The sequence below is a fragment of the Taudactylus pleione genome, unplaced genomic scaffold, assembly GCF_031769625.1.
Source record: "Taudactylus pleione unplaced genomic scaffold, aTauple2 ptg000086l, whole genome shotgun sequence".
NCBI classification, from domain to species: Eukaryota; Metazoa; Chordata; class Amphibia; order Anura; family Myobatrachidae; genus Taudactylus; species Taudactylus pleione.
Genome location: NW_028284488.1, coordinates 27,618,458 through 27,637,500, shown reverse-complemented (window position 1 = coordinate 27,637,500; position 19,043 = coordinate 27,618,458). Strand labels below are relative to the sequence as shown.

At 40.4% G+C, this 19,043-nt stretch overlaps 1 protein-coding gene across 4 annotated transcripts in view; it reads right to left on the bottom strand.

The window, feature by feature from the left end:
* The window catches only part of CACNA2D1 (calcium voltage-gated channel auxiliary subunit alpha2delta 1), a 901,795-nt gene extending 884,784 nt beyond the window's left edge, over window positions 1-17,011 (bottom strand). For all 4 annotated transcript variants that reach the window (XM_088468929.1, XM_088468931.1, XM_088468930.1 and 1 more), the window contains exon 1: window positions 16,757-17,011. In XM_088468929.1, the coding sequence (XP_088325055.1) occupies window positions 16,757-16,851 (95 nt within the window). In that variant the 5' untranslated portion in view covers window positions 16,852-17,011. The remainder of the gene's footprint in view (window positions 1-16,756) is intronic.
* Between the last annotated feature and the right edge of the window lie 2,032 nt (window positions 17,012-19,043).

Below are 19,043 nucleotides of genomic sequence, written 5' to 3'. Positions count from 1 at the left end.
TATTGTATTGCCTATCTCTGTAAGGGTATATATGCAAGCTCTCTGAATCTGTGAGTTAGTCATCATTTTCTTGCTATTGACGGAGGCTTCACCTTTGATGCCGGAAATCTGGATCCAGAGCACCTGCGTATGTATCGACTGTACCTTGTGATTGTATAATTTGTTTGCGCTAATTGTATTTAGATCACAGCGTGTAACTATCTGCTTTTTGGTGAAAAATATCTTTTAGTGCTTTGGAACCACAATCAAAGTCTGGAAAGCAATTATCTCTTGTGCGACTTATAATGCTAAATAGCGACATTTAGAGTGTATAGAGTGTAGGAATCAATACCAGCAAACAGCTGCGCGCCCGGCACTTTTGTTGCATTTTTCCTCGCATCCCCTGGGGGCTGCGAGAAGAAATCCTTTAGCCACCCAAACAGTGCGGTGTATTGAATAGCTGCGGGAGTTTCCTCCTGCAACTGTTCATCATCGCACTGAATTGAGTTCGGCACTATGAAATCCTGTATTCACCAAGTATACCATAACCCCTCCAAGCTATATTCTATATAAAAGTAGGAAATGTCTTGTTGCAGTATATGTTGAGCTGACCATCTACACCAAAGTCTTCCCCAACTGGACAATTCTAGCACAGAGACGTTTGAACACAACAATTGCTATACACAACCAGTTGATAGTTAGGTCCAGAAACAGAATTGAGATGGTATTCCAGTAGAACCTCAAAACAGCCCTGCCCTCGGTTTATCCTTGAAATTTCACAATGACTTCACAATTTTAGAACGGTTTTATAGACAGATGGATAGACAGATGGATAGACAGATAGACAGATAGACAGATAGATCAATCGATCGATCGATCGAGGTTTAGTCCCCCATAAAGAGATATTTTAGGAATAGGACCCAAGTCTAAACACAAACTGCATTTATGTTTCATATGCACCTTATACACATAGCCTGCAGGTAATTTTATACAATATTTTTAATAATGTTGTGCAACAAAGTTTGTTTACATTGAACCATCAGGTGTCAAAGGTGTCATAATCTCAGTCGCTCTCCAAAAAAATCCGTATTTCGGAATATTAGGATATGGGAGACTCAACTTGTATGTGGGTGTGTATATATATATATATATATATATAGATAGATAGATAGATAGATAGATAGATATATACTGTATATGAGACAATAAGTACGTGTGAGGTAAGCCCCAGTGCTCTGTCTGCACTTCACATGCTAATCACAGTATTAAAAAATGGCTAGATTAGCACAACTGTCTCAATATCACGTGAATTCTAGCACATTATGCTGGGTGGATTTAGATCATGGGATGAAAATATTGTCTCTCACCTTGTAGACAAACAATGGTCTTTGATATTTGAACATATGGCTAGATCATTTATTAATATGCAGGTCAAAGATGACCACATAGTTGAAACACTCTGAGATCAAAAAGGATATTGATCTGTCCAAACAACCAGAGTTCATCACAGACAGTCGTATCTGTGAAACCTTTTCTAACTTGTACAGATTAGATTGAGAAGTATTTTTTTTTTAAATCATACTTACATATACAGACTTTACTGATTAAGCATTCAGTAGAGGCCTTTCCACTTGGCAGCAAGATCACGTCACTGCAGCAAGGACATGCTGAGCTAATTAGCTCTAATTTTTAGAGTGGTCTGGTAACGGAAAGCAAAATAAAGCGACCATACCAAGAGGTGGACCCTGGTGTTGCACAGTTTAAATACCATGGGCTTCAGTTAGAGTTAGAAGTAAATGAATCTTGCATTGCAGTAAAAGAATTGCACAGCTTGCAGCTGGTACAAAATGAGGCAGCCAGGATGTTGACTAACCAGTAATGTTCCTGCTACATAACAAGGGTGCATGTAACATGGCAAATCTATTTTAAGATTGGCTTACTGACTTTTATATCCCTACATAAACATGATTCAAAGCACTTGAAGTAGCTTTTCATTCCTTATACTTGCTCTTAGGAGGGACTTAATTAGCCTTGGAAATTTACCACGGGCTAAATGACCACCCGGGCTATCCAATTAGCCCCGAAGTGAGGCCGCCGGCAGGTACTTACCGGGGATTTTTTGCCAACTTGCTCTTTTCTGAGTATATTTGTTTATTTTTCCAATAAAACTATTTTAGGGGAAAAAAGTAACTTTGCATCGAACTATCAGCTGGAGGACTCAAGGAACCTGGATTCTCTAAAATTGATGTACACAGGTCAACAACGGTGATGCCGGAGAGAACAAAACACCTTTGTATTATCAGGCGAGGGCTTGCTTGGGAGAATAGTCAATCAGACTGGGCTCAGGTTCATCTTAGTATAGTTATTAATTCCTTTTTGCAGAAGCCTACTAGAGAAATGAAGCGCAAGGCTAAAAAATAAACTACATAACAGTTAGTGAAAAGCACAGATGGGTTCATGGTGAGATGAATGAACAAGCGTAAAAAAGCCAGAAAAAGCTGTACCTACAAATAGCGTATTTACACCCATATGATGAGTCAGAGGCATCTCACCCGAAAGCCTGGCCAAGTAGCTTTGCCTCCCGGCATTCTGCTTGGCCAGCATGCAGAGAGACGGAGTGTGCTGTGAGGCTAAGCCCCCATGGCTTTCCACCCCATAAGACGACACCACACCCCATGAATCATGGCCACGCCTCTTTTTTATGTGCGCAGGAAGTAACGGATGCTGGGGCCAAATTACAGTCCCAGTCCATCCCTAGCCACATCAGTATCAGGTTTATAACATGCAAACTTACATACATACAGATTCACTTAAACAAAACCAGGTCATGGGCACAATAAACTTTTTAACATTTATTTTCGTAGCAAAATATGCATTTGATATGTATCCTTAAAAAAAAATAAAAAATAAATCTAGTTAATTAAAGTAGCTTCTAAAATATACCAACAAAATCAAAATAATGCAATCATGAACGACAGACATGAACCACAATCAGTCAATCAAGTATGGATAGCCAGTGATGGAGACTGACATCATCACCTGTATGTATTTGCTTTGGGTTGGGTAAGGTATGCAGACGATCAGAAGACCGGCAGTGGAATCCCACCGGTAAAAATGCCTGCGATTTTCGGTAAGTATTCCAAGACTAACCCTAACGCCAACCCTAACCCACCCCTCCCGCAGCCTAACCTAACCCCCCCCTACAGTTTACTAACCTTACACAGAATTTGCTAACATCGTCACACGCAGTGAGTACTCAAGCTGCGTGTGACTTCCCCGTCACCACCCCCAAATGCTGACCTCCAGTCACTCACTCTGCGATGGCTTTCTTCCTTTGTGCGTGATCTCAGAGCGATCGCAATGCTAACTCACGCATGCACACTGCAATGTATGCGCAGTATGCACCATCGACCGATCTGCATACGCAGTTGCGATCTGTAATGAATCAGGCCCAGTGTCCACCTTTGCAATGTTATAATAGCACCAAATAAGTATTTGCTTTTGCAGTATATATCATGATGGACACTTACATCGTTCATCGGTGATACATGAATTTAAATAGAATAGCTATTTATAGAAGCTGTTTAACAGTGGTATAACTTTGTAGTGCCAAGGAAAATAAGAACACATCAAGCCTGGACAAATTCCTCTGAAAGCTTGGAGGGAGGGCCAAACATTAGGAGGCAGCAATTATGTGAATTAAGTGGAAATCTGCAAATAACAATCTCTGCGCAATGTTTAAGCACCTTTAAAAGTTGAGCGCATTAATAAGTATGAGCTAGGCACAACAATGTGCTTCATTTGGCGTAGCAGCGCAGAAGCCAAGCATGATTTGAAATTATTGAAATGAAAAAAAAGAGCACGTTTGCTGAGGCATGTTCCATGTTACCCATCTGTATGAATTTCTATGCACATTCACAGCAATTAAAGAAAATGCTACACACACAGGCCCTGATTCAGAGCCGGGCGCTTTGACAGAGCGCTCGCTCTGAATCAGGGCCAGCTATTTTTTTTTTAGAACGGCTCCTGGCCGCTCGCATAGCTGTAGCGAGCGGCCAGGAAGATGGTCGCGATGGTCAAGACCATCGCGACCATCGGGCTTGCGACGAGACCCTTGTGGTAGGGTCTCGTTGCCGCAAGCCCCAGAGAGATTTCGGCTCTCAGAGCCGAAATCTTTCCCACTGAAATCACTCGTGATGTCAGTGGGGCCACCCCTAAACGGAGGCGTTCCCATGTGATCGCCTCCATTTGGGCAGCCAATCCCCCGGCCCGCGTGCTGTCACTCAACATCGACAGCACGCCCCCTTTGGTACAAAACCCGGAGCGACAGTTTGCCCGTCGCTATCCGGGTCTCGCGCATGCGCACGACGGAGCCGGCTCTGTCGTGCGCATGCGCACTGGGCCACCATCAACCCGTTTGCGAGCACATAGCGCTCACGAGCAGGTCTGAATCAGGCCCACAGACAACACTTGGCCTGATTCAGCAAGGAATGCACGGATGCAGACGCACGCACCCGGCCGCTGCGAGAATATGCTAATGATTGAATACGCACGGCAATAGCAGCACAAAGATGCAGACGCCCAGCATTACATAATGCTGCCCCCTTTACCCTCCGCTAACGACCATACTGATGCGCAAGGCTGAGAAAACATCGGGAACATCGAGTAACAATGGATCCGCACGCAGAATAAAGGTAGACCTGGCCCTGCCACAGGAGTTGAGAGACTTCCTGCATGCAGAGGAACACATGCTGAGTCCGGCATCTCAGTGGCTAATTTATGCACGCCCCTGTAACGGGTTGTGAACGCACTGGCACGCCTGCGTTCGGCCAACCACTCGTCGTATCCACCCACAAACGGCACTTCCTGTCAATCACTTTTCCCTGGGTCTGAGTATTCACTGCACTCGCTTTTGGGGAAGCAGTGAATGGTTTGCACACGCACTGCGACCCAGACGCATGCACAGACCGCGAACATCGGCCAATTGCGTGCTTATGCATCGGTGCATTCCTTGCTGAATCAGGCCAACTATCACTTGTAATAAACATCTACAACTGTCTGATCACATAATTCAAATATGCCATAAATCAGGTTAAACCAAGTAGTATTTTTAAGCACACCAATAAAAAAAAGACATGTTTTAATTTGTGTATAAGTGTATACCGGCAATCATGCAATGTCCAGGGTGAAGGCAAATCGCCCTGAACATCGGCACGATTGCTGGTCATTTAGGTGTGTACCCACCCTTAGATGCATTTTCGGCAAAAAAGACACCTGGTGCTAGCAGAGTCTCACGGGACATGGCGTGCTGAGAAGGGCTTTTAACTGCGACTAAACCAAAGATATATAAGGACACGTGTGTGTATATACAAAAACCCATCAGACATAACAATAAAAATACCTGCCTAATATTGTGTAGGTGGCCTGGCCAAAACAGCTCTGACCCATCAAGGCCTAAGCCTCATAAGACCTCTGAAGGTGTACTGCGGTGTCTGGCACCAAGACATTAGCAGTAGATCCTTTAAGTCCTGTAAGTTGTTAGGTGGGCCTCCATGGCTCAGACTTGCTTATCCAACACATCCCACAGATGGTCAAGGTTTGAGATGTGGGGAATTTGGAAGCCAAGTCAATACCTTGAACTCTTTCTCATGTTGCTTAAACCATTCCTGAACAATTTCTGCAGTGTGGCAGGGCATATTATCCTGATGCAAGAGGCCACTGCATTCAGGGAATACTGTTGCCCAGCCGTTCACATGACGTAAAAGAAATTGTGATTGATCAGACCAGGATACCTTCTTCCAGTTCTGATGCTCTTTTGGCAATGGAGGGGACAGCATGGGCACTCTGACCAGTCTGGGGCTACGCAGCTCCATACACAGCAAGCTGGGATGCACTGTGTGTTCTGCCATATTTATCCTCCTGCTCATCTAGGTCTGACCCGATTCGGGAGCTGTTGTGGAGTGCACCCAGGCTTCTACTGTACGCACACTGAGGAGACGGGACAGACCATACACAATTATTAAAAGTAGATGAAAAATATTGTAAAGCACACAGTATTTAATAAAAAAAAGTATTTAATAAAAAAAAATCTATTTTAAAACTTTAAAAACATTTTTGAAAGTGAGTAAAAGCGTTAGTGACTGAGTACCAAAAAAAATCTGCTTAGCTGACATCCTTATGTGGTGTTGAAAGCAGAGGGTCATCCATTCATCCACACCACTACTGATCAGCAGTCACAGCCATGGGTTGAGGGGCGGAGGCATACATGAGTTGAGGGTGCAGAGACACAAATGAGGAGATGGGGCAGAGGCACTCATGTGGAGATGGGGCAGAAGGACAGATGTGGAGGGGGCTGAAGCACAAATGGGGAGGGGGCTGAGGCACATATATGGGTAGGGGGTTGAGGCTCAGATATAGAGAGATGGAGAAGAGGCACAGATAGTGAGGGGGCAGAGGCACATATGAGAAGGGGGAAGAGGCATAGATATGGGGAGGGGACATAGTCATACATATGGGAAAGGGGCTGTAGCTTGAATGATAAGGGGTCAGAGGGTCAGACTGTATGGGGAAAAGGGCAGAGTAACACAGGAGGAACTTTTAAGCTGCACCTCTGTGCACCACAGCTACATTGCCTTCTTCTGTGCAGTGCACAGTGCACACATACCCTGCGAGGAGGAGGAGGATAAGAGAGGAGGAGAACTGGGGGAGGGACAAATGCAGAGGCCAAGTGGAAGCCAGGAAAGCTGATCCATTGAGGGGCAAGGTAGAAAAGATTGAAATGAGTGCCCTGCTGTAAATCATTGGTTTGCTGGGAGGATAGTCAATGAGTGTGACTGTGTTTGGATGACTCCATGTGCATTCCTTTACTGCAATAAGCTGTAGAGTCCACTCAAAGTAAATTTTAGTGCATAGGCTGGGAGGATCAGAGATTACTGCTTATAGGAAAGGAAAAGGGAGGATTTCAGCACATCTTTGATTTTCCAACTAGTAGGCGGTGTCTACTATCCTCTCAAACACCCTCTATGTGGGCTGACCCTAATACAACAGAGCCGCTAGAAGTATTGGATGTCCAGTAATTTTACCCATTGTGTCTCCTCGTTGGAGGAAATCCTTATTTTCTCATAATTTGGAACAGATATTATGTATAACACACAATGTAAAACTGTTTTACCTTATTTGGAGCCTAAATACGTAGTGGAGGATTTATTTGCCTGAGTAAACATCAGGTAAGTCTACATCTGCTTATCTAGGATATATTTTTCTAAATAGGGGGAGCCCCACACATGTCAGAGAGAGAATACTGCACTGGATTACTGTTGACAGTCGACACTACAACTACAAACTTGACAAAACACAGAGCTGTAGTCACCAGGGTGCATTTCGTTTGTTGCCATGGCAACCTGGCGACTGGCATTTGTCTAGCCGTGGAATACATCATAATATGCACCAAGCAATTTCCATATCCAGACCTGACTAAAATGACCACACCATAGAAATAGTTTTGATAAATCAGCAATAGGACATGTGAACAAAGTGTGACTCAAATATTTTAAATACTAGCTATGTCTCATAGCAACATTTAGGAATGGATTCTAACCTGGCCTAGTCACTTATAATAGCAAGGACATTTTTCCTATATTTATAAGTGACAGCGGGGCTTCTTGTTACCCTATACTTTCTTCCAGGGGGAGATGTATGAAACCTTCAGGAGAGTTAAACTGGCAAAGTTACCCATAGCAACCAATCAGCTTCTAATGGCGCATATCCACTACACAATATAAATGGACGATTGAACGATAACAACATCGTTATTGTACAATCGTTCATTAATCGTGCAGTGAATATGCCAGCTACGACCAGCAATGAGCACTCCCGCTGGTCGTTGTTGGCATCTGTCATCGCCTAAACATACTGCCCACCCTGACGATATCATCAGGTTGTGCATGTTCGGGGATGAGGGAGGGTGCCTGCACTGAACTACATATCATTCAGTGTGGGCACAATATCCACTTAACGGTATTACAAACGATTGAACGATAACGATGTCGTTATTATTCAGTTGTTCATTAGTCGTGCAATGGATATGCACCTTAACTGTCATTTTATAGAAGTGCAGATAAATGATAGCTAGAAGCTGATTGGTTGCTCATTTGAAGGTTTGATACATCTCGCCTCTAGTAAACAATACATATTGTAAAAATACAGAGGAGTGATGGTACTGTCCCAGGACTTGACCTTCAAGAGCCTGCAACTGTCCCATTAATAAATGGGCATCAGAGCCCCAGCAGGAGCATGTCATCAGTAGAGCCAGGTAAATACTGTGTTCCAGATGGCAATTTTAGAGAGACAGCCTATAGCATTTTATATAAAGTACACCCCTGCCTCTAGCCATGCTCGCTAGCCACTTAGCATTACATTGTAAGAACTGCAGGAAGAAGCTTTGTACCAGAAGGGTGGACTCTACAGTGTGTACAGTAGCTGGCAGAGTAGTGTGTGGTGGCTGCAACAGTAGAACAATGCCTAGAACCAACCCTGATTACTCTCAAATGCTTGTACAGCTTGACCCATAGATAAATGATTAGTTTTCTTGTGCTTATCACTATGCAATTTTGTCATTCTTTAAAGAGGTGTGCCTGGAAATGTGCTTTTCCTCAGAAATGCAACTGGAAGGAAGAAAGTGAGTAAGTACAGAAAGAACCAAATCCCTGTGGGGATGGGAAACCCAAGTGCTTTTCAGGAAAAGATGTGTGCCACCCCTCAAAACAATAAAAGCCCCATTAAATCCCTTTACCTAGTTTAAATAATCCCATTGTGCTAAAATATATGTTGTATGTGGGAGTTGTCATCGTAAAAAGCTTAGATTTCTTTAACATACATGCAAGCTAGCATGTGATAATTTAGTATGTATTCAATATGCATCATCATATGGTGCGTCATAGATTCATTATTTTACTCAGCGATTAGTTTAGCTAGGAAGTAGTACTTTGGCTCTGCAGACATTTTAATGGCAAAACTGGATTTCTGGTAAAATGAGAGTATACACATCTTCAGCAGGAGACAAATCCCTTAAGAAAGATATAATGAATATGAAAATACTTAGTTTGAGCTAGTACTGCGGGGTCTATTCGGCAATGATTTTTTACATAAAAAATATGGAAACTATGATTTCCATATTTTTTATGTAAATCCCCTATTCAGCAATGGGATAATGGAGAAGATAACACAATAACACAATTATCTTCTCCATTAATTCCCTGCTCGCAGAGTACCACACTGTAGGGATCAGCCATTCAGCAAAGCAAAAAGTGTTAAATCACTCGAAAAATATTTACTTTATATAACGCCATTTCAGAATGGCGTTATATGAAGAAAATACTTAAATATCCCGAAAACTTCAGGGACAGAGAGAAATTTTCCCATAAGTCCCTGCACCATTTTGTAAGTCCGCCCAGTCTCCGTGCCTGCTTTCCGCTGACCGCCGACATGTAGGTCCAACTAGAGCCTGTTAAACCTGCCGAAAGTGATTGGCATGTGTATACAGGCTTTATAATAGCCTGTATACATATGTATATTTATGTGCGATTATATTCAACATTTATATATAAATGTTAACTATTAAAGCACATAAATATACAAGTATACAGGCTATTATAAAGCCTGTATACACATGTCAATCAGTTTGGACAGGCTGGAGCTGTACTTACCACGTCGGCAGTCACCGTAAGCAGGGACGGAGACTATTCCGCAGAGCATGCACAGAAGAACAAACAGTAGGGATTGTTTTCAGAATCCCGAAAACAATGCCTTCTGTGACATCGCAGGTACAGCGTGTTACCGCAACCGCTGTCCCTGTAGAAAATATTGCTGGATAGCAGCAATAAATTATCATAATTGATAAAAACTTGTGACGATGTTGCTAGATAATATTCTGGGCTTCCTATTTGCATCGCTGTGCAAATAAGATGCATTTGAAGGTAAAAAGTTGCACAAAGATGCTTGGTGCTACCGAGTCACGCCACGGCATGTCGTAACTGGAAGGGCTGTTTTTACGCACAATGAAGTAAGATGTATGTGGACACATCTGTACCAATGCAATCTCAAGCAATTTGAAGTCACATTGTTGACCCATTTACAATTACATATCTGACATGGTTAAGACGTTTCATGCATATGAATATCTCACCATACAGAGAAATGCAATAAACTTTTTATTTTTTTTAAACAGTTTTTAAATAATTTATTATCAGTTCTATGCAGTATTTATAATCAGTGACATGTTCTGTAGCTCTGTACAATCACTCAAAAGTGTGTAGGCAACCCAAAGCAACAGGTAAAGACCATTCTCATAGAGCTTGTAAAGTAATGGTAAAAGAAGAAGGGCCATATCCAATTAGATGCGAAAACGTTAAGTTTTCGAATGTGCAATCTTTTCACACCCTTTGTCCAAATGTGCTGGTTTTCGTGCAATCCTATTGCAAAGGACGTGAAGCGGCATTTGCCCCAAAACTTCTTAATGTGTTATATGCAAAAAGTGCAGGTGAAAATGAGGAAATATGCCTGTATCCCCAAAAAAGTAAAACTAAGATATGGTAATAGTGTAGGATTGTATTAGTGACAATAATCAAAGGAATTGGGGATCTTAATTTGTGTCACATGACTGTTATACGTTTTTTCTGTAAAGCTGGGTATACACTAGACAATATGTGCACCCAGCGATGTCGGATGCGGCGGACCTGGCGGGGGTGCTGGTATCGGCAAGTGCATACACACGGCAACAAAGAACGAAGGCGAGGGGGAGAGCCATGCTGCATTCTGCATCATTATCGATATCCTCAGATTGGACTGCATGTACAGATGACTGGGGATATCATTAAAGACCCACGTGAGCGCATGTCATCAGTTGGTAAGTGCATACACAATGGACGATTTCAAGAATATATCGTTGAAAGATATCGTTATCGTTCATATCGTTCAAATGGATCGTCCAGTGTGTACGGGGCTTAAGAGGGAAACAATTATAGAAACCAATAATTTTTGGGAAAAATAAATGCAGTAGTTAAATTGGGGGTACATTAAAATGGGTGCAAGTATATTTTTAAAACATTTTTAAAAAAACACCTGCTGCAGCCACCTGTCCTGCAATGTTTAAAACATCTGTCTCATCCATACAGCCCCCCAAAATACCTGACCCACTGGACAAGAACATACTGTATGTTGGATGGAAACAGCACACACAATCATGTAATCATGTGTGTATATAACCATACAGTGCATATAAAATATCTGAATTAATCAAGTAAACAAACTAAGATGATCAAAATAAGCATGGATACATATCAATAGTAAAACAAAACATAAAAGAGTCACGCATACTGTTTATATATGTATGTATGTTTATATATGTATGTATGTATCTATCTATATTCACATACACACATATTATATATATATATATATATATATATATATATATATACACACACACACACATATATATGTAACATACATGTATGTTTAGCCTCAGTTTATGTTCATCCCCTCACACCAACCATTTTTGTTGCTTTAATGATTACTATACAAGCTGGTTGTGGTTATTAGTTTTAAGTTGGCTCAAAATAATATGATTAAATGTAATTAGAAGTCATTAATTGTAATCGATTGTAGTTGTTGTTGTCAATAATAGCACAGGCTGTGAAAGGGAGTATGGAAACAAGAAATGAAAAAGAATATTTATTTTTCATACATTCACACGTCATTATTATTATACATTTCATTTTAGAAGCCATGGGTGTTACTGCATTAATACTCAGAGTAGTGGGAAACATATCAATATGTTTAAAAAAAATAAAAGGATCAGTAAGGCCTTCTTGTAAATTGCTTTAGATCTATTGTTAATTCAATTTTCTCTGTGCTTTGAGCTACTAAAACTGAGCCAGAAAATGAGCCAGTGACTAGAGTCCTATTTGTTTTCCTTTTTCTGTCTGTTAATTCTAAATAATGAATGACAAAGCTTTTGTATCCAGTTATGCAGCCCAGCAGAGTATGATGAATCAGAATTGTCTACTAAATACTAGAAACACATATGACAATAGGAAATACACCTCTGAAAATAATATTACAAACATTCCGATCTTTTGCATATACTCATTCAGTCCAAAATTTGAATTGTCAAATGATGCAAGAATAAATAATTGATCAGTCAGTCCGGAAATAGGAAAGCCTCATCACTTATCCATTAAATAAGTTGATTTATTAAATATGCTATACAACTAATACAGAAAAAATCCAATATTCATATTAACACTAAATAGAAGTTACACATCCCGAATTCATTTTTATTTTAAAGTGATCAATGTACCCATCTTCACTTTCTATTGTGCCATATAATAAAAGAAATCCAAAATTGTTCACTACCCAAAAATTGTATACATATATTAGGAAATGTAGTCATAGATGGTGTGCGTAAAAAACCTGTAATAGACAAGCGACCTATATGACAACAGTAAGTACCTGATCGTAGGGATGTACTAAGCACATCTAATTTATATGATCTATTATATGTTCTAGCAGAACCTGTATGATTAGTGACTGTGAAATAAACTAAATAATAATTGGTTATATTCCCATACATAAGTAGCACATCTACAAGGTACCTAATTTGTATAAATAAATCACACCTAGTACTGAAATGACTGCAGGGGGAAAGTCAGTCTCTAGACAGCAATGCTGCGATAAATGAAGAATGGAAAGCCAGGGCAACCAACTACATGTAATTAAAATTCATATTTTACCAAACTGTCAAGCAACACAAAAAAGGAGGCATATTAGCATCAGATTGGACCTGCTTCAGTAAATACACAGGCAGAGGCATCAAAACCACTGTATGTGTTTTAGAACAGTACAATTCAAGATGAGCCCTGTGATTGATTCCGTAGTGTGTGGTGATGTATAACTGTCTAATGTAACACATGCTCACTGTCTGCCCTAAGGGATCTACATGCAAATTAGACAGATCGGCTAATCAGATTATTCTGGATAGCAGTGAGCTGCTTTTGTGAAGAGCCAATTGTTTTTACTTTGGATATATTTGTACATCCATTTAATTTGACTTACATTGCTAACACTAGCTAAAGAAAGAGATGGGCAGAAGATGCTATTGTATGAATATACCATTTGTCTTCACAGATGATTATAAACATAGACATGAACCTGTCACATTGCTCGGAATATATCCCACTCAATCTCAACAAGTACAGTACACAATAGTTCTGGCCAACAGCATCTACCAATAAAACATAAACACATGCTTACCACCCAAAAAAAAATAAATCAACATTAACCTTTATTCTTCAATTTGCATGAAAATATGAGACAAATTCCAATTTACAGAAAACAATAATCCAAAATTAGTGCAGCTAAAATATAGGGAAGCTTTTGAATAATGTATGAATACTGAAACTTTATTTTTCATGTTCAATATAATTTCCATTTAATGATTCTAGTATTTGCATATTTATGTAAAAAACAAAAACAAAAAACAGCGGTAATTGAAAAGAAAGATGCTATCACATGGCAATTCAAACCTAATGTACTGGCAATGTAACAAAATCCTCTTCAGCCCAATATTTAGGTAACACAATAATTCAGCATACTTGTGTTATCTAATGCATTAGATTCTTTATATTATTCTAAATGACATACTGTAGTATAAATAAAGTAATGTATATGTAATGATGAGTCACCTTAATACTAACATATTTACTAAATACATCAGGAAAAGGACACTGCATAAGGTGTAAATATTTGCACATAGCCCTCCTACAATTCTTAAACCATGTGAATTTACAATATTTAAATGTAAATAACTTATCTCATAAAGGAGCAACATTTGTGTATTTTAACAGTGTTTAATACACTGATTTATTACATTTGTTTGTTTACAAGTTCATCCTGTATTTCCAAACATCCATCAATTGAATGAACATTTTCTTTAATACTAATATTCTGATATCACATTTATGTTGCCTTTAAAGATAAAATGCACATGAAATCGCATTTTATAAAACGTTACAATAAGGACTATATAGTGCAATGATATTAAAGGTACCATATAACAAATATGCACAGCGCAAGTACAATACAAGAATTGTAACATTTGTGCTAAATGCTCAAAAGAGACAGAGAATTTAGATTTCCAATTAAATTTACAATTAGGAGGTAACAGTGAACAGATGGTGGGATGTATATTAATATTTCCTGCCTCAGCAATGTACTAAATATTGTGCAACTTAACCTGATTTTCAGTTGTTCTGAACTATAAACTTAGCAATTGAATTGTTGTTTTTTGTTTTTGTTTTTGTTTTCTGACTTTCAGAGTTACCAGTAAAAGGAAGAACACTTCTATGTGAAATAAATTATTCCCATTTGGCTAGTCACCTTGCAATATGAAATAAATTCAGTCTATAGCTCCACCTTATTCATTGGTTGTTAAGGGTTATGTCTATATCATATTTATATTACACAATTTTTAATCTATATGATTTCCATCTTAAGAAATTACAGATGTTTCTTTTGCACCCATAAACTGCAGTAATATTCTGCTTCTATAACAAATTCAGTTATAGCTGCCAGCAATGGTTAGAATTACATACATGGTCCAAGATCATTAAACATTTGACACATAACAGCAGATGACACACCAGCTTAAGTTGAAAAGAATATGTGCAAAGCACCACCTGGTCCCTGAATCCACAAACTGCCATAAAGCGAGTGACTACTTTTCTTCAGCTTATTCATAAATGTATTATTTATGTATTTGCTGCACTTACTCTTGTTTATTTTATGGTTTTGGATTATTTTGTTGTACAGTAGTTTTGCACGTGGAATGAATGGATATCTGGATACTTTATTAAACCTAGTATACCCTAGTATACATTGTCACAACATAAACAGCACCTTTTCATGTTTATATTAAATTTGTTCTAATTACACACACACATTATATATATATATATATATATATATATATATATATATATATATACACACACACACACACACACACAGAGATAGATAGATATACACAATACACATATATATGTGTACGCATATATAAATATTGTAACATAAATCATAATATATAAATAGCTCACACATTTAAGAAACAAAATCAGCTTTATTTTTTTTGTAACAGACCTACATTAAAAACTATTAGCAGACCCTGTATTAACTAATCTATGAAAACAAAATATATTATTTAATGTCTGTGAACCAACTAAACTGCACCTGAGCATTTTGATATAGTGCATTAATGACAATCACAAATCACTATAATAGTGCATGAGCTGAGATGCTTTCTGAAGCCGCATGTATATTTGACTAAATAAAGGCACATTAAATGTAGTGAGATAAACTCCCATGGGAATATTGTAAACACTTTTCACAACAGTGAATGAAAATTTAATGTGCTCCTTCCTTCTGAGGTTGTGAATAGCACTGAGACATGTAAGGACACTCCTGAGATTTCCATAGACAGCAAATCACCAATATAAACACAAAAACCAACAACAAATTTTAATATGAAGTATGAAATTGCCGTGGAAACAGTGTATGATGAAGAACAAAGGCAACACAATTAGCTTTAAATTTGAAACGTATTTCCCTCCACATCTCACCAGCTGTACTACTCCTAAAACAACACTTTAAATGTCCACAATGACCTTTATTGTTATATAAAATGATCAGGTATTCACCATGTCCTGTCAAATGAAGGTTATGGCTGGTATGTAGCCCGTTTTACCACTGAAACATGCTCTGCTTCCTAGGCAAGGATCTGCTTTGTGCTGCCAATTATTCTTGGTCAGATACATAATGGAATAAATCCTAGGAACAGGATCCATTTATAACAGCACACAAGCAGCACTAATTGGACAAATGTAATACTGGCAAGCGGTGAGAACTCCCTTCCATTCTGCACGGCCCTAGTCTGAGAGCTGTGGCACAATGTACAATCCAGGAGAGCACAGCAAGACATGGGGTTTGGCTAAGTGCATTGCCTGGTCTGCCCATATTCTCGGTCACTGATATACTGTAAGCTGTCCCGTTAATTTGCAAAGTGCTTTATTTGCATGGAGCATCTCTAGATATTTAAAATGGCCCTTCATTGTGCGGGTACCAGGGAAGGAGTGCCAGGTCACATCCGTGCTGGCTGCTTCTGGTTGGAATGTTCGGTTATTACAGTATAGTGTTATAAAATGAATGTAGGTATCTTCCCCAGTCATCGAGCTACGAGCAAATGACATCGCTGTGTTACTCACATCTCCTAGACACTGATTTATGACTACAGACTGCAGAGACTCATGAGTCTGAAGCAACAACTGTCACCAGCAGCGTGCAGGATGGGTCCCTAGGTCTTCCCCAGTCTATAGTCAGAAAGGATCATTGCAGAACTTTAATAAGCCATGTTCCATAAAGTAGCGGGTGACTCCCAGGCAGAGACATGACCTTCCCTTATAAAGAGATAACATGAAACTTTATTCCCAGCTCAGCTGAACTGATGCTGGTTATATTTAGAGTTGGGACCAGAGTTTTGCTCCCTTGCTAATTCCCCGGGACTAAGAAGTGATGCCCTATCAGACTCGTCTAATTACTGGCATGAAAGGCATTACAGCCCTTAGATAAAACACAAAAACATCCTGACATCACCTTACAGAGAGGTCAGATGCTGGCACACTCCCAGCTCATCACTGTACATTGGCATTAACCCTGGGTTACTTACGTTGCCGCAGTAGGAAAGTATTCTTCAGAGGACGGGCATATCAGCAAGGACTGGAAAAGTGTCAGACTAAAGACTAGGAACCAGGAAGCAGCCATCTTCACAATCTAACAGGCAGATCTCCTATCCAGCACAATATAAGGATGGGATGGAAAATGAGAAACTCCAGCAGGCAGCAGCAATAGGGGGATACTAAGCTGAGACTAGTTTACTCTGGCAGCCAGATCTGATCAGCCGCCATCAGTGATACTTTAGGAAGAGATCTCAGCTCCCAATCTCCCTCTCTCCGTTTCCTTTTCTGATTTATTCCCCCGATGGCAGAGAAGGGGAGGGAGGATGAGGTGGGTAAGTTACAAGGGAGGAGTGAGGGGAGGCTCCTGCACACTGAGCACACGCTGCTGCTGCTGGAAAGTTAAGTGCACTGTCTGAAGCTCAATCACCGCCGACAATACACCACGCCCTATAGAAGACCACAGGGTGTAACTTTACTGATCATCCATCTATCAGTGTCCCAGTGTAGTCGCACTTCTCTCCCCAGCCCAGAGAGACGCTCACAGCGCCCACTCTCCTGCATTACCGTAATTACCCTTGTGCTGCAGCAACCCTATGGTTTTGAATTACCGACATATCTAGCAGTAACCGGCAATTTATTTAATATTTTCCCTACATGGCACTGGAACTAGCAGGAGCCTGTATGCTTCAAGCTGGGGCTGAGATGCTGGTGGTCTGTGGCTGTCCGATCATAAGCACCTTCATTGTCACCTGCCGCAGCTGCTACATGTACACAGCCATAGGAGCAAAGTAAGGACACAATGGAAAGCCAAAGCACATTGATTGTAGAAGGAGCTTACAAACAGCATGTAAATTTGTGTCTACACATCTCTAAGTTCAATTTCAGTGTCACACAGATTTAAGAGAACACAAATTAAAAGGGGCAAATTCAATGTGCTGCACACATCAGCCATTTATGGTAGTGCCGACATTGTGCCGGCGGACACAATATGCCATTTTAGATTGGCACATCACATCCCTTGCTCAGAAGTGAATTCTCTCCATTGTATAGTTGAGACTTATTGCAAAACCATTATGATAACATTCACCAATGCTAGATGTAAAACAAGGTACATTTTACTGTTCAAAATGTTTAAATACTATATCTATATTAATATCATAAGAACATTGTGTCTGTCAGTTCCAAGTCAGCACAAAAACTACTGAATCGATTTACATGAAAATACATCAATTTGTAGCGGAGACTCCTAGAGATAACCAGCACTTTGTTTTATCTCGATCCGTGAAGTTAAAACTGAGCAATAACAAAAACAAAATTTATTGACAACATAAATGCAAGACATAGGTGTGGCCAAGGCCGGCACTAGGCTACTCTGTGCCCAGCACCGTCCTGTGCTGCACTGCCACGCCCTTCCCTCACCCGAGCATACACTCAATAACGCCAGCAGGGGGCGGGATTTTCCAGAGGTAGCCGATGGTGAGTTCAGGAAGGGCTGCACCATTTGGGCTATGGCGCTCTGGGCTACGGCCCTGCTAGCCCGTGCCTTGAGCTGTCACTGGGTGTGGCACCATGTGCACAAGCCAGTAAGAGGTGGAGGAGAGGTGCTTTGCGTCCGCATTCACTTGAATAGTATCAGGATAGAAGATCGACAATGTAAAGGTCGACACTAGATGGTCGTCATGCGATAGGTTGACAGGTACAAATTGTCGACAGTGGACAAGGTCGTTAGGGTTAACAAGTTGACCGGTTCAAATGGCTGACACACTTATGGTCGACACAAAACCATGGTCAACACATTTTTTATGGTTTTTCAACATTTTTAGGATTAGGCACTTGGGGGAGGGTTAAGATTTGGCTACCCAGATGGGACAGTTAAGATGAGGAACTAGACAGATGGTTAAAATAGGCTAGGGTTAAAGATAGGCACCAGGTGGAGGGTTAGGCACTAGGGGGAGGGTTAGGATTAGGGTTAAATAACAAAACAAAATTGCGTCAACCATTTTTGTGTCGTCCATTTGAACTTGTCGACCTTTTGCCAGTCGACCTTTCGTACCTGCAACCTTTTGTCCCTGTTGACCTATTGCTTATCTGCAGTTTTGTGGGACTGTGCACACAGAGCCTGATTCTGCAGAGGACACAGAATGGAGTATTCTCGTAAATTCCGGATTATCGGGACTCTGCGCATGTGCAGAAAGAGTCCTGCGAGATCGCACGCAGCCCACCTATGCCTCTGCCTGATTGACAAGCCCCCGTTTTCCGGACGCAGACTTCTTGGCC